General features: G+C 35.2%; 1 protein-coding gene across 1 annotated transcript in view; it reads left to right on the top strand.

Moving 5' to 3' along the window:
- LOC150098756 (transmembrane protease serine 9-like) overlaps positions 1-7658 on the top strand; it is a 197288-nt gene extending 189630 nt beyond the window's left edge. The window contains exons 27-29 of the mRNA XM_090405745.1: positions 1894-2168; positions 5206-5339; positions 7488-7658. Of these exons, the coding sequence (XP_090261871.1) occupies positions 1894-2168; positions 5206-5339; positions 7488-7658 (580 nt within the window). The remainder of the gene's footprint in view (positions 1-1893; positions 2169-5205; positions 5340-7487) is intronic.
- Positions 7659-17395: the final 9737 nt, after the last annotated feature.

Genomic DNA, 17395 nt, shown 5'->3' with positions numbered 1-17395 from the left:
GCATTTGTTTGCAGGTCTGATAATCTGTGGCTGCCTATAATTAGTGATAGACATGGGCCAGCTATCTCTGATTGGCTGCCGGTGGAGATTAAACTGTTTCACTCCGCCTGCACGAACTAAATGGGGTTTAATGGCCTCGCCTTCTCCCTGTAAGGGAATAAAAGGCGCTAGATTAATATTTTTTTATTATTTTATTAACATTTTGTAATAATTTTATCCATCCATCCAACCCTTCATCTTTTCTTTCTGTCGGAATGCTGTCATGGTCAACCTATTTAGCTGCATATTAATCTGCTTACTGCTTATAATAATATTAATACTTTTTACATTGTCTGGCATGTCGATAAATTGCATGCGCGCTTTTAGCAAGTTTGATATGATAAAGAAGACTGATGGAAAATGTGATCGTTCTCCGAAAAATTCTATTGAAATTGAGTGAGGAATCCGAAACATCATAAAAAGTGCACGAACAAAACATATGACTGCACCTTCAGAAGAGGAACAAAATAATCCACTTTTCATGAGGTTATAGTAGAAAAACACATTGACCTATTTTTCAATGACTTCATGACCCGTATGCCTCTTCGAAATTCTGTAGAGATTATTCGTGCATTGAAATTCTGATGCTGTGTGTATTGGCAGGAGAAAGGTCACTACACAGCAATATCTCAACCAATTAAGCCTCCGCAGTTTCACCCATGTTATCCAATAATTCGTTGTGTGAATATCGTGCTAAGAACTTTTTTGCCATTTATGGATTTCAGATATTGAAATGTGTGTATGATATGCATACATGCTGACTTCCAAAAATCGATATACTATTGTTTTTGTTTTAAATTTCATTAAACATGAAAACAAGTCAAACTTTAAACAAGTCAAGGGATATTACTGTTTTCATCTTCATCAAAGGGTGACCAAACAAAACTATTCTTTTGAACATCTTCAAGAGTAGGCACTTGTGTATATAGAGTGCAGCTGATTTCTTTGCTCACGTCGGGGTATGATTAGAGATTTCTTCTTCTTCTACGTTCTTTGTGAATAGACCATAATGGACTGAATGAATGCAGAGATCTAGCGTCAAAAGCAATTTGTGAAGAACATCCTGTATTGTTCGACTAAATAATTCGAAATCGCTGTTTCACGTGGTTTCCCATGTATTACATAATAAGGTTGAAAAGAAAATTATTAATAACCATATATTATTATTTATGAAAATCGCCACTTTGTTTTAGTTGGAAGATTTTCAAAATCATTCTGAAAATTTGTTTCTGAGTGATATGCTACTTTCGAAATGGTTATCCCAATGAATTTATTTATATCTTGATTTTATTCTTTCTTTTATATACGTAACCATAGATTTATTATTACTCAGAATGAAATTTGATTATTCGCTGGTGTATATACATTCAGTAACTACTTAATTCAGAAAGCCCAACCAATATTTTATTGTACTTTTGTAGTCTTCAAATCCATTGTACTTTTCTTGACTTCTGTTCCTTAGGTAAAGAAATGCATTTGCAGGTATTACGAGCCCATGATGAAAATATTTCTCACTTGGAGAATAGTTGGATTGCAAGGAAAATCCTTTCGTTATTTGTTCTGAATCGTTTTGAAATATCCTACCAGTCCAAAGAATCACAAAAAATCAATTCCTGCCGTGTTTCTGAAATCCTTCTGTGTTGTGATTGGCTTGAATTAGACAAATTACATTGGAATTCATTTGAAAACAAGTTTTCAAATGAATTCAAATGTAATTTGTCTAATTCAAGCATTTTTCTTTATTTACAAATTTTTAATTTAATTTTATTTTCACTTAATTAGAAACTGAAATCACGTTCTTTATTTCTAAATAACAACGTTTAGCAGCGAGTGTTGTTTTTGTTTCATTTTTAGGAAGAAAGATACCTGGTATCCTGATCAGATCAATGTGTTCTTCGAAACACCCAATATCACATTGAAAGGAGTATTCTTTACAGTTAAACAGATTGTCATACATAGACGTTTTGGTCAACCTTCTCCTTATAACAATGATTTGGCTATAATAGAATTAAAAGACGAACTTACTGGAGTAGAAGATATACATAGGCCAATTTGTTTACCTCGGTCAACAGATGAATATCCTGCTAATGATGACGTCATTGTAGCAGGCTGGAGAACGACACCAATTCGTAAGTTTATTCTCTATACTAATAATTATTAGTCATTCGAATGTGCGTTTCCAGCAAGCATTTGTATATATTTTATGAATAAAAGTTTATATAAAACAAATTAAATTTCCTAAGCGAATTTTCATTTAGGAACTTGAAACACTTTCAGATTAATTTTTAAAATATTTAACACAATATACTATTTCAAGATATTTGTAAGTTTCGTTACTTCATGAATATCGATAAAATGTATTTCCAGTATAATGGACCACCAGCCGATTACAGAATCGTTAAATGAACATTTCCTTCCTCAATGGATTGGTCTTCGTGGACAAGCTGAGTATTTTCCCCGATGATGTGATCTTACTCCACTGGATTCTTTCCTCAGATCCCCAATAGGAAAAAATATGGTGAAGTAAGATCCAAAACCTGGTGTGAACCATATTTTAAATAACGGACTATTGAGAGCAACCTAACACACACACACACACACACACACACACACACACACACACACACACACACACACACACACACACACACACACACACACACACACACACACACACACACACACACACACACACACACACACACACACACACACACACACACACACACACACACAGTAATATTATATATATAATAATTCTCTGCAGTCAGACAGAGAGGTTAAATGCTCATAATCTTCTTGAGGTATGTTACATCCAAATATAAGTTATAAGCTGAACGACATTTTTATTCTTTTAAATTAAAGCAATAAACATTTATTTTGATATAACACTGTATAAGAACATTAAATCTGACATGTATATGGAAGAAAATAACAGTTACTATAGGATAATATTATCTATTTACACGAGGGTGAGAGCAGATTAATATTCACACTGTTGAGCACAAAACAACTTTCTTCCATTTGTTTTGAGGGGGGAAGATGATTACACCTCCATGCTGGAAAGTGGAGTATGATACAGTCGCCCTGATCAGCAAGGAGTTGATTCCGTGGATTCCAGTCTCGTTCTAAGATCTAAGGTGCTGTTTTGCCTGTGGTGGTGATGCTCGTTTAGGATCGGACTTCTCACCTTTTCTTTGAAGGCTGCAAGGAATTGGTCAGCTGCCTCTCTCAGAGAAGTTGCTGTGCTGTCTGGTCTTGTATATTTGAGGTAGAAGCTCTATGTTACCGCTTTCGCAGTGATGAAGAGGTAATTAAAGAATGAATGATTATTTGCCTCTGCACGGACGATATTGAAATACTCCACTTCTGCATGAATACTAGCACAGGTGAGAGCTGCCATTTCCTGAGAAAACGGATTAATTGGGTGTTGAGTGGGCATTCCAAGTAGATATGCCAGACTGTTCCTGATTGGTAGCAGAACAAGAAGTTATCTCAGACATCTGAGTTAAATTTTTGTAATATAGATGGAGTGTGTAATGCATTGTGACACATTCTCCACTTAATATCTGCTTCCGGTTTGATGACTCTTCTGCGATATGTAGGACCCACTGAAATAGTGCTTGGTGGGAAGATGCATGCTTTTCCAATTAAATGCTTTGGTTCGACTGTTGTGTTAAAGTGCTGTAGATTTTGTTGATGTTGCTGGTTGTAAGTTTCTCCTATGAATTATTAGGTTTTATCAGAAAGAGAGGCACCAGATCTTTTGAGTCAGGAGAACCAAGCCCCTCTTCTGTTATCCTATCAGGCATAGTGTCTTGAAAAGCGGCCTTTACAATGTGTATCTGCTCAGCCTGATTCTCGTATTCCTGGTTTTGAGGCGAGTTTGGAAAATCTAATTACCAGTATCTCTTGAGTAACTCTAAAGATTTTAAAGAAATTGGTAAGAACTTGCTTAGAGAAAATGTGTAGACAAAAAAAATATACTTTACAGGGAACAGCCTGGGTTTACTAAAGGGAGATCATGTTTGAGCAATTATATTTTATAATAACGTTAGGACTGAATCGGATAATGGGAACGGAACATTGTGACACTGTTAAATATTGCTAAGACATTTCATAGAATATCACATGAAAGGCTGTTGCATAAACTGGAGAATATCGAACTGGAATGCACACTGTCGACTTGGATAAATGGGTGATTGTTGGATAGGATGGAAAGTGCGTGCGTGTGTGTGTGTGTGTGTGTGTGTGTGTGTGACAGTCTCTCAGATTTAAAGTAACCAGTGTATTTCCGGGATCACTGTTGTTTAATCTGTTAATTTATAATATTTGAAAGTGCCTGACAGGAGATCTTCAATTGCTTACAGATGCGTAAGTAAGCAGGGTAATCAGAGATGCTACTGATAGTTGTCATTTACAAGGCGATTTGAATAGGCTTCAAAAGCGGGGCAAACGATGATGGTTATCAGTTCAATGTTAGAAAGTGTAAATTATGTCCTTTGACGTGACTCGATATACAACAGCATTTTATAATGGGATTTTGCTTTGAGTAACTGACGAGGCTAGTAATCTTGGACTTAGCATGGACTGGAAATTTAACTTTGTAGGTCATGTTGTAAAATTTGCAAATACAGCTCGGAGGATAATTGAAATATTGAAACGAAGATCGGCATGTAAGGATATGGAAATCATTTTCCCTCTTTACACGGACCTTGATTCGACCACACGTGGACTATTTGCACCGATTTGGTCTCCTTGTTTCCGAAGGGATAAAAACGGGGAAAGGCTGCAAAGAAGAAGAGTTACAACGATGAAATCGGGGTTATAAACTGGTAGACAAGAGAAAGAGGGTTGATATGATAGAAGTGCATAAACTTTTGAGAGCGTGTTACAGGATATTAGTTGATCAAAGTTTTCATTATACGATGGAATGGGGATTGAACATTGGGGGAATCCGGGGTGAGAATTAAATAGAGCCAAGATAAAAACAAATATGTAATTTTTTTTATCTTACTTTTATAAATTCTAAGTATTGTCAGTGTTTGTGTATCATGCAAAAATATCACTATTTACCCAGTAATATAGCAGAGTAATTATTATTATCGCTACTTCTACTTTATTTACATGTATTTAATATTTCTCTTCTATATACTTTTAAAACAGCTGCAGAAAAATTTGAGCCTATTCTACAGGCAACACTGAACATTGTGGCCTACAATATCTGTAACAGCATGTACGAGGACAAAATAACGAAGAAGATGATCTGTGCATATAGTTATAACACAGACATGTGTTGGGTAAGCGCAAAATATTTAATTCAAAATTATACATATTGATATTTTCGGTAAATACCTGCATCATATTTACAAAATATACAGTTTTTATTCTGCCATCGCGAAGTAAATAAATTTATAAATTTGTATTTTTATATAGCTCACTTTATACTTTTCATCCACCGCTCACGACTTTCTGCAAACATAAAGCTACTTGACCCGTTCAGAATCCAACGAACACAACCGAAGAGTTGGGAATAGAGGTAAAGTCGAATGTACCATAAGTACTTTGGATGTCGGCAAGGTGGCAGCATTGGACGAGATTGGCCACGTTTTAAGGGAACTTTCTAAGAAAGTGGCAGGGGGACTGAGCTGTTTATTATTATTATTATTATTATTATTATTATTATTATTATTATTATTATTATTATTATTATTATTATTATTATTATTTCACGAAAGCCTTGGAAACTGGAAGAGTCCCTAAGGAGCAGACAGAAAATTAAAAATAAATGCCTTTGCATAAGAGGAATAGTAGAATGAAGGCATCAAATTAAAAACCTGTTTGTTGCATAGACTCTGTAGTGTATTGTCGTATACAGTCTTGGCAAGATGAGAGTAATATTTTCTGTACAGATAAGCACGGATTTATCAGGGGACGCTCGTTTTTTAGGTAGTTCCAGTTATTTTATCAAAATGTCCCGTTTCATTTTATAATAAAATAATAACAGTGATCGATGAGCGAAATGCATTGAGTATCTGAATATCGTAGCAGCATCTGACAGGTTGCCTCACTGCTATGTATTGCTTTAGATAATCGTCTTGTATATGGGAAGCCAGATCAGGAAAAAGAAAAGATACCAGTGGGTTCGACAAGATTCTTCACTGAAACCATTACTGTTCAACCTTTATATCAATGATATTATCATCGGACTGAAGAGAGATATTGAACTGTTTGCGTGTAGTGTGAATCTGAGAAAAATTACTGTTTAATGCCCATATATTGGATCTTCAGGAAGATCTGAATAAGCTGGAAAACTGAGCAAAATACGCGAAAAGCAGTTTAATATCGCTAAGTGTAAGGTTTTGAAATTTGGGATCCACTAATGGGAGTCAATAATACTCTATTTGTAGAACTATACTAAGGAAGTTTAAGAGGAAGATATGAGATCTTCTGGTGATGATGCATGGAAGTGTAAAATTCAGGGTAAATGTTACAAAGGTGGCATGTTACAGAAACCCTATGAGTTACAACAGTTAACTCAGAGGGTTTCTTCAACGATGAGACAAACGGTGATCGGAATGAATAAAATGCTAGTAGCACAGTATAAGGCTCCGATCAGACCACCACATCAGAATTATTATTTCAGAAATGGTTACCAGAATTCGGAAGGGAAGAAGCGACTTTAGAGAGGATACAATGACGGGTAACAAAATAATTTCCGTAGTGTGGAAGGTTAGCAATAACGACTGGTTGAAGTCTTGTAATCTGCGGCGTTTGGTAAATAAAATACGAAAAAGTGATCCGATCATATGCGATAGGTTAGAATCATGGAATTACTGAAGGGACATTGGGAAAATATTTGAACCAATTTATATTTTCTCAAATTCATATTTAAGTAAATTTATGTTTGCTTAAATATAAATTTTGTGTTGCTCGAAAAGAGTGAGGAAAGCACTATTATAAATACAATCCCTTTGGGTAATAAAAGGCAACAGGAGATGTATTTATTTATCTATAAATACAACTCCAAATTCTTGTAAATTAAGAAGAAAGATGACGTCAGGGCTTTCATATCTGAATGGTTTTTTCTTAACAGTTTTTATCTTAGACCTAAAAACCATTCAAAATGGTGAGGAAAACGAAACACTTATATTATGAATTTATAAATATTTTGATTGTTTTCAGTGAAGGGAAAAGGAAATTGTTACAATGTTAGTTAAACCTTCGATCAAATACGAGAGTTAAGCGACCGGACTAGTCACTCAGGATATGTGACTATAACAAATCGTAATCTGTGGCAGTCCACGACTATTTATTCATAATTTAACACCTATATAATAATAATTAATTCATTTGTTATATTATTTCGAAATATTTATATTTTCTACTACTGCTTACTTAAGGGTGAGGGGACTGTGAATAATATCTAAATTTTGTCATTTAAATAGGGTCATTTTGGCGCTCCTTTGATGAAAGATACAGGAGATAGATTCTATCTAGTTGGAGTAACTTCTTGGGGAGATGCAGATCGCTGTATTCCTGGCAAGCCTCGTGTATTTTCAGCAGTCAATACGAACCTGAAGTGGATCGCAAATGTAGCCCGTTTAGAAGTAGACTAGGAAATAATGACATTTTGCGAAGAAATATAACTTCTAAATGTAATAATTAGATATTGTGTTGATACAAATAACAAGGCTTTATTGATAATACTATCTGAATAAAGAATTCGTGAATTATGAGTAGCTTTCCAATACAACAAAGAAATATGACCGACTGTTTTTGGAACTATTTTTTTGTAGTTTATAATCTTTTAAAATTAAAAAACAAACAAAAAAAAAAGAACGAAAATTTTCTAATGAAGTTTTGCTGAACAGCCTCATACAAATTCATTGGCCTTTCACACACACACAGCATTTTAATGTCCAGTCCTTCGATAATAATACAAAAATCTAGTATTTATCATGTGCTTTAAAAAGTAGAAAATAAATCAACTGCTGTAACAGCGCCTTGATGTCCATTTAAAAAGATACCAATTGATATGTATTACCATATTAAGAAGCAGTGACTTAAAATTAGTCAAATACTGTAGAGAGTATCTGACTAATTTTAGCAAGAAACATTAACACGCAAATTCTACCTGCTTAACTTTGATTGTGAGATGAGAATTATCGATTCCTTTACTTTTGTTCAGCAGAGGTATTCAACAGCACACAGCCTTCCGAATTTAAACAGTTAAATACTGCTTTAATAAAAATGTAATCAAGTAAACGAAATAAAAACAACTACAATGGAAAGCATTGGAAATAGCGAAAAGCTGTTCAAAACATTTCCGAGACATTTTTCGAATTTTTCATCTCGGTAAAGAATTTCATGATAAACAATCTAATCAGAAATATCCGGACACCATTTTGAAGTAGTGGATAAGGCTATATATTGTACATCATAACCACGTCTCATACAGGTTTTTGGAAGCAAAAGGTCTTGCAATTTTCGTAGACAAATATTAACAGTGAAAAGGACAGTGCTGGAGAGCTCAATCACTTTCGATGTGTCACTAATGCACTTTGGGGAGGGGGGGAGAACGCAACAGCACGACGTATCGACATCTTTATTAATTGTGACACGTGATATGAGGATGAGGTATGGTCTTAATTTTCGACTTTCCTGCTAGCAAAGAATGCGTACAGACACCCGTTCTTTTATAAAATTTAGAAAAACAAAAATAAAATGTTCGGAAAATTTCTGTCTTGCTGCGGCTACACCGATTAACTGTAAGTAAGTGATGTTATTGTAAAGTGGAAACGCCCAGCATCAACAAGAACACAATCGCAATCTAGTAGGCTACGTATTGTCACAAAGCTGGATCGCCGAGTGATGAAGCGCTTGGTGAGAAAAAGTCGTTTGTTCACCAATGAAGCATTCGCTACCGAGTTCTGAAATGCCCCTGCAAGTAACACCAGCACCAGATCTGTTTGTCTAGGCTTGACGACGACCATGACGTTCTATGCCTGCATAGCCACACACACTACCTAACATCAGTAAGAGCAATGGTAAACGTTGGATGCTGTTAAGCTCGCTACCATTGGAGTTTGGAGAAGTAGAAACGTGTTCTCTGAAGGGATGATTCACGCCTCACTAGTTAGCAGTCCGACGGAACGAGCCTTGGTTTGACAAATGCCAGAAGAATGCAACCTCCCCAAATGTGTTATTCCAATTGTGAAATTTGGAAGATTAGACATTATGGTCTAACGCTTTTTTCTTTGTTTAAGAAGCGCCCCCCCTGACTTACAGTGACAGGGAAGTTTTACGTTATGTCCTATAATTACCTTCTAGACAGTTTTGTGGTTCCAAGTTTATGGAAATACTTTTATGAAGGCCCTTTTATGTATCAAGCCAACAATTCATCCATCCACAAAGCATGATTTGTACAGAAATGATTTAATCAGATGGGTGTTAAGGACTTGACTATCCTGTATAGCGCCATGAGCGCAATCCTTTCGAATAACAGAGGAATGAACGGACATGCTGAGTGCGAACCAGGCCAGTAGTATGAGGATCACTAGGAAACAAATCAAGATAAAAATAAGATAAGGATTCGTGATGTCATTATGTGTGATGTCATGAGTATGGAATGATTGGAATTTTGATGGGGGACACATCAGTCATTGACGTCACGTTATGCGCTTTTATTCGGTTATGGCATTCTGGGTAATTGTTCGCGTATGGAATTGTGGGTGATGGTTAGAGATAAGTATGGAATCCTTGGAAATTCCCAAAGTGACACATCCGTTATTAACATTACGTTGTGTCTTTGGTCCGAGTGTGGAATTGTGGATAAAGGTTCGAGTATGAAATTCTGGGTGATGGTAAGAGAAAAGATTGAATATAGAATCAACTTGAGGGAGCAAACTGGACTTTCTTGTCTGTTTGCTTACTTGGGAAATAGGATTAAAAGGGGATTTATTTATATAAAATTACTTGGTATCTTGAGTATATAATATACCCAAGTTAAAAACTTTCTACATTTATCTCTCATCCTGAGATTTTATATTTATAAGGTCAAAGCATCTTGTGGCAACTTGTTTTGGTAAAATACATAATGAGCTCTGCATTACTTCATCTTTAGCACTTGAAGGTCTTGCTCCCTCTGAGGAGACCTCAATAAAGGTCGAAACCGGTATGGGTAGTGACCATTGCCTTTAATGTTTAGCATCATACATCTCCGCAAGGGGATGTGCTTTACATTCGGGAAAAAATACTAAGAAAAGTGATCAGAGTTTTATCCACCTTTACCATGAGTTGCCTCAACTGACACCACCAAGAGTTGCCTTTGACTTGCACTACTTGCAGGCGCAAACTTGACTTTCTTGTCTGTTGCTTACTTGGGAAATAGGATTAAAACGAAATTTATTTACGTAAAATTACTTGGTATCTTGAATACATAATATACCCACGTTATAAAACTTTCTACACACACACACACACACACACACACACACACACACACACACACACACACACATATATATATATATATATATATATATATATATATATATATTGTGATTATTCATTTTTAATCGGTAGAAAATATTATAAATTAGTTTAAAGGACTGATACCGAGGGATAAAGTGGTGACGTGGTTTATTTAAAACGATACTACTAGATTACTAGTTTCGTTGAATTGATCAACTTCTTCAAGTATCACAATGAAAGAAATATACAAAAAATAACAGTGATTTAAAAACTGCATTAACAGTACTAGTACAAAAGACAGTAGTACATTTTGAAAACAGTAATGCGATCTTGAGTTCTAAAAAAAGATGACTACATGCTGTCACCAGTGCGCCAGTATTGAACAGAGCAACGTGTGCGTCAGAAAGATTGAAACTTTGGCTGTTTTTGATATGGGAAGAATCTAAGGTAATTTCTCTAGATTCGACAATCTTTCTTTCAAGTTTATCATAGCACATATTGTTTGTGTCCAGTCCAAAATGTGTTGGCGGCCTTCATCTAAGTTAACCAAAAAAAAAAAAAGAACGTGGCTAGAGAGAGCGCTGGGTCTAGTCCTGTTGTAGGATCTCTACGGTGTTCTTCCATATGTAAAAGGATGGATTTAGCAGTTTGGCCGTAGTATGGCTTTCCACAATCACATAAAATCTTGTAGACTCCTGGAAAATGAGTGAGAAGATGTTTCTCTTTAGGTTTACGCAGTATGGAGAGAAGTTTTGGGAGCGTAGAGAAGCAAGTTCTGAAGTTAAATGTCTAGAGAATTTTAGCTAGTTTTGTTGAAAGAGAGCTGATTTAATGCAAAGAAATAAAGACTCTGGGGGAAGAGGGATCTTTAGAAGCAGTTGAGTGACGGAGAGAAAGAAATTTTTCAATCTTATTAGGAGAGAAACTATTATTAATAAAAGTCTTTTTAAGAAAAAAAGAGTACATTTTCAATTTCTCTTTCTTTTGTTAGTAAAGATTTGGCCCGATGTGCGAAGGTGAAAATAACAACAAATTTTTGCACAGGGTAATAATAGGAAGAACCATGAAGATATTTGTCAGTATGAGTAGGTTTTCTAAAAATTGAGATTTTAATACTTGCAGAACATCTGGTAAGCTTCAGATCAAGATAGGGGAGGCAGTCATCGGATCCCAGTTCGAAGGTAAAAGAGATTTTTTTCATGAAACTTTCTAATATTCATGTGTGCTATGATGAACTTGAAAGAAAGATTTTCCAATCCAGAGAAATTGCCTTAGATTCTTCCCATATCAGCAACAGCCTAAGTTTCAATCTCTCTGATGCACACATTGCCTGTTCAATACTGGAGCACTCGTGACTGCACGTAGTCATATTTTTTTGGAACACAAGCTCGCATTACTAATGTACTACTGTCTTTTGTACTAGAACTCTTAATTCAATTTTTAAGTCTCTGTTATTTTTTGTATATTTCTTTGATTGTGATACCTAAAGAAGTTGATCCATTCAACGAAACTAGTAAACTAGTATCTTTTTAAATATACCTTGTCATCTTTTTTATCTCTCGGTATCAGTCATTTAAACTAATTTATATATATATATATATATTTAAAAATTAATACTTATACTGACTAAGAACACCGAGAAAGGTAAGAAAACTTTAATATAACGCGACTAGTTTCGTCGGAACGCCGACTTCTTCAGGTGTGTAAATAATACAAAGAAAACTGGAAAAATAACAAGGTAAAAAACATGGACTTCCCAAATTATCAAAATAGGAATGGCAGCAGTCATATTTGAACTGGTGTCCGCGTGGCAGGACTAGCATGATTTGTAAGTGAGTGGCAACTGATTCGAGAGCGCCAGAACTCAATCACTGCGCTGTGGGCGTCAGGCAAACTGTAGCTTAAATTGTTGTTTATGTGTGATGGATCCAGAACTACCTCTTTTGATTCTACGATACGTCTCTCGAGTTCGTCACCGCATTTATAGATATTGCAAGTACGATTCCAGTCTATCTGGTGTTGAAGCTCTTCTAGGTTAGAGTTAGCGGAGAAAAGAACATGACTGGAGAGTGCGCTTGCATGGGTTCTTTTGTAAGAGATGTCACGCTGGTGTTCCTCAAGCCGTAGTGAAATAAACTTATCAGTCTGTCCATAATACGGTTTACCGCAGTCACAGACGACTTTATAAACTCCTGGAAACTGAAGCTGGTTGTGCTTTGGTTTGGGGCGACTCAGAAATGAACGAAGCTTTGGTAGGGTGGTGAAGTAGGTTTTAATGTAGAATTTCTTCATTATTTTGGCCAATTTCGGAGATTGAGAGCTTATGAAGGGCAATTGGATATGAGTAATAGGATTTGAGATATCTTCTTGTTGTGGTTGGATACGTGGGTGTTTAGTGATGCTTTGAGAATAATAGCCGTTGTTTAAGAATATTATGGACAAACTGATAAGTCTATTTCACTACGTCTTGAGGAACACCAGCGTGACATCTCTTACAAAAGAACCCATGCAAGCGCACTCTCCAGTCATGTTCTTTTCTCCGCTAACTCTAACCTAGAAGAGCTTCAACACCAGATAGACTGGAATCGTACTTGCAATATCTATAAATGAGGTGACGAACTCGAGAGACGTATCGTAGAATCAAAAGAGATAGTTCTGGACCGATCACATATAAACAAAAATTTAAGCCACAGTTTGCCTGATGTCCACAGCACAATGACTGAGTTCTGGCGCTCTCGAATTAGTTGCCACTCACTTACAGCTCACGCTAGTCCTGCCACGCGGACACCGGTTCAAATATGACTGCTGCCATTCCTATTTTGTTAATTTGAGAAGTCCATGTTTTTCACCTTGTTATTTTTCCAGTTTTTTTTTGTTATTATTTACACACCTGAAGAAGTCGGGGTTCCGACGAAACTAGTCGTGTTATATTAAAGTTTTCTTAACTTTCTAGGCGTTCTTAGTCTTAGTCAGTATAATTATTAATTTTTAAATGTCCACAAGCCAAGTTAATACTTGTCATAATATACAGTATATATATATATATATATATATATATATATATATATATATATATATATATATATATATATATATATATATATATATATATATACTGTATATATATATATATATATATATATATATGATAAAATTTGGATAAGCCAATTGGAAAGAGATGGCAGGGTTGACATCAAAAAAGGATATTGGATGGATAATGAGACCAGAACAGACCAATATGGTCTACATCCGTATTTAGTGTTATGATGATGCTGATGATGATAAAATTTGGTGAGGACCACTTTTCTCTTGTATTATTTTTGAGAGAATTTTTAAATTCTTCAAATAAATCTATTGCATCTACATCAGATGCGAGGGCGATAGTAACTGTCAATTTGAGTAGGAGTTTAAATTACTTAACGTTTAAATTAACTAATTTTTTCTTAATAAAGATTCCATGCCTTAATGATGCATAGCCAAAAACTGCCACGTGCCCCCATCCCCCATGAAGATCTATCACGTACTTTCGGGATACGCGTACCACACTTTGAGAAACACTGATCTAATAAGTGGGTTTTAAAATGTTTAGTTTTAATATGTATGACTATAACTTTTTATTATTAAAATATAATAAGCACATAAATTAAACTAAACGACATATATTTGTAAAATATCTTGTTGCCGTAATGCGGCGCCTACCGCAATATGGCTAAACAAGCGGCCTTATTAAGCGGCGCCGTGAGGCAGGCTGCCTCTATGCTACACCCTGTCGACGATACAGATCATACTCATTGGTGCAACCTTGCTTTCTGCTAAGTATTCTGTACTGTTGGGGTGGGAATCTAATGATTCTGTGTTCACTATCCACTTGCGAATGGTTGTTAAGGAATATTCATTACAGCAACGTAACATCCACTTTTTTAAAGGCATGTTAACATATTTGCCATCGAAATACGTTGAGACGAAATATATTCACTACCTGAAATTCAATTTGGATCGTGTAAAATGGGGTCTGGTGTAATACCTGCATTCTTCATCATTTCCAAAAGTGTTTTTAAAGTTGAAAAATCTAGGCTCATTAGGCACCGACTGCGATAAAGCGCATCAGTTATTATTATTATTTGGGACACCTACAAGGAGTCCGATGACTCATCCCGCGATGAGTCATCGGACATATTGTACTCAACCTATTGTACAACTCTCCGTCTTCACCACTACACCGAACCTCTACTACCAATCATCAACATCAGCGCCATCTACTGCACACCACCACAACCACTGCTAGTATTTTTCGTTTCATACAAACGAAATTCTGTATTATGTTAATGTTTATTCCTAAATTCTGGGCCATGTATGAAACACGCGTGAGAAAATCATCCGAATCATTACACTGGGTGCTTAGATTTCGTAATGTCTTCACAGATAGCAGCAATAATGGCAATTCTAATTTGAAACGCAGAGATTTGTTTATAAGACGAAATATATGTTTAATTGTAACTGAAGAATAGAGTTGAAGCGACGGTTGTTGTTCTATTTCTTCAATGCTGTAGCCATGTGCCACAAGCAACAGCTTTATACGGTTTGTTTTATATCGAGTAATATTTAATGATTGTGGATTTTTGTTTATCATTTCATCAATATCAGACGAATTTTACTGAAATAATATCATTAAGTAATCATAACCCATATTGAATAAAATGTCGAAACGATACCATTTCCTGAAATATGCCGTTAGAATTGTTACAAAATAAATAATTAGAGAACTCTCTACACCAGCCAAAAACTGCATACAGTTTATTATAATAATTCACATTAATATATCATCTTCGAAACACGTGCAATACAGGAAAGCAACAATAACCAAAAATAAATGTGCGAGAAGAGTTATACCATGTAATTGTTGAATAATCCGCTAGGTTAGCAATACTGGTCTTTATGAACAAGAAATTTTTCATCTTAAATATGAATTTAAGATGAAAAATGTTATTCAGCGTCTATTAATCCACTTTCATCATTATATGCATTAAGACACTCCATCATTTTACAACATTATATAAACATGGTTTTGAGAAATATACAAACAACTTTGCACTGCAACTGTTAGAATCATTTATTCAACAGCACCATTCGTTATTGTCACTGGTTACACTTTAAAGATATTTGAAATATGCCTTCCGACTAAGCTAATATATGGAAAGAGGAGGTTTCATATCAGTTTCCTGTTTGGAAATAAGGAAACATGGTTTATGTTAATAATTTAACTTTTAGTATTTCACGGATCTAGCTTCGCTGATAAGACTTCATCTATGCACTAGAAAGAACTGATAATCTAAATGGACTATTTAAATTGCTTTGTATGTGTCTGTATATGAGCCACATTCGACTGCAGTCTGTAACACTACTTCGCTTATATTTATTTTATTTTAGGATTTTGATGACGTTTCTACTTCACGTATGGATATGTATTCCTGATTGCATTTCTGATTGTGTTGTGCTATTATTGACTGTTTCATTTAGCAATTTTTCGTAGTAATTAATACATAAATCAAGGATATCTTTCTCCAGTTTTAATGTCACCTTTGTCATCTCTAATTACTTTTATAGCACTCTTTCCTCCATTTCTGAGTTTCTTCAACTACCTAAAAAATATCTCGCCATTTTCTTGATATTTATTTTCTACGTTCTTCCCAAAGCCTTGCCATTATTTTTGTTAGCGAGGTGTACACAGTGGTTAGCTTTCGTCCATTTGTCTCTGTATTCTATAAGAGCACAACGTAACTTATTCGCCAGGAACTTTCGATGTAATAATTTCTTCTTTTCCTTCACTCCTTCTTTAACTTCCTGTCTTCAACATGGAGTTCTGATTTTTTTTCTTGCAGACAACCTCACCAAATGCCTCTCTGAATCAATCAATTGTTTCTTCAGGACTTGCAACTGAATCTCCAAGGTTCGGTTCCTGTTCTCAAACTCTTTCATTTTTTTTTCAATAAAGTTTCTACATTTTAGTCTACGGTTCACATCTGAGATCTGCTCAACTTTTATTCGCTTTAAAACTTTTCTTTTCTGCTCATGACTAAATGGTGATCACTTCCAATTTCAACTCCTCTGCACACAGTAGTGTCCTGCGCCAGTGGAAAACATCGCTATCAACAAAAATGTAATCAATGAGACTTTTCTTATTCCTTCTCTTTTCTCTTCATGTGAATTTGTGCACAAATTTTAGGTTGGAACATTGTGTTTGTAATAACCAGTCCATGTCCTGAGCAGAAATCCTAATAATAATAATAATAATAATAATAATAATAATAATAATAATAATAATAACAAACTGAAGAAAACGAAAATAGAACAGTCAACTAACGTTTTTTAGTCCCATATAGGGAGTAGGCAAGGTTATTTTAGCCCTACATGTTTAATTTCACCAGTAAGTTTACAAAAAGAAACTCCTGTGGTCATTTAAAGAGTAAAAGGTCTTTTAAAGTTGAAATAGACTAAATAAAAAAAAAAAACTGTTATTTAAATTATCAATCTCATTCAAGTAAGGTTGTAAACCAATCATACTTTAGTATCCATGGGTGGGTTTGTGCGCATGCACACCAAGAGTCAGATCAGAAGAAATTACTTTAAAAAATTACATCGACAATAAAAATCGACCCTGAGATGTGGTGATTAATACCCTTGGAGGGTAATGGATGGCAATGCTGTAGCCAATGAAGTTCTAACTGAGGCTCGGCTATTGCTGTTACCCTCCCGCCATGATCAGAGCTTTAATAGCTCAATAACACCTTATCCCTACAGTCCTCTACAGATAACGGGGAAGATGAAAAGCATTCTTGCTTCGCCCCTTCAAGTCAGTCCTTATAAGGACTATAAGGATAAG

Source organism: Typopeltis vanoorti, chromosome 15 (assembly GCF_054136105.1).
Source record: "Typopeltis vanoorti isolate ZY-2024b chromosome 15, IOZ_Tvanoo_1.0, whole genome shotgun sequence".
NCBI classification, from domain to species: Eukaryota; Metazoa; Arthropoda; class Arachnida; order Uropygi; family Thelyphonidae; genus Typopeltis; species Typopeltis vanoorti.
This window is presented reverse-complemented; position numbering and strand designations above follow the sequence as displayed.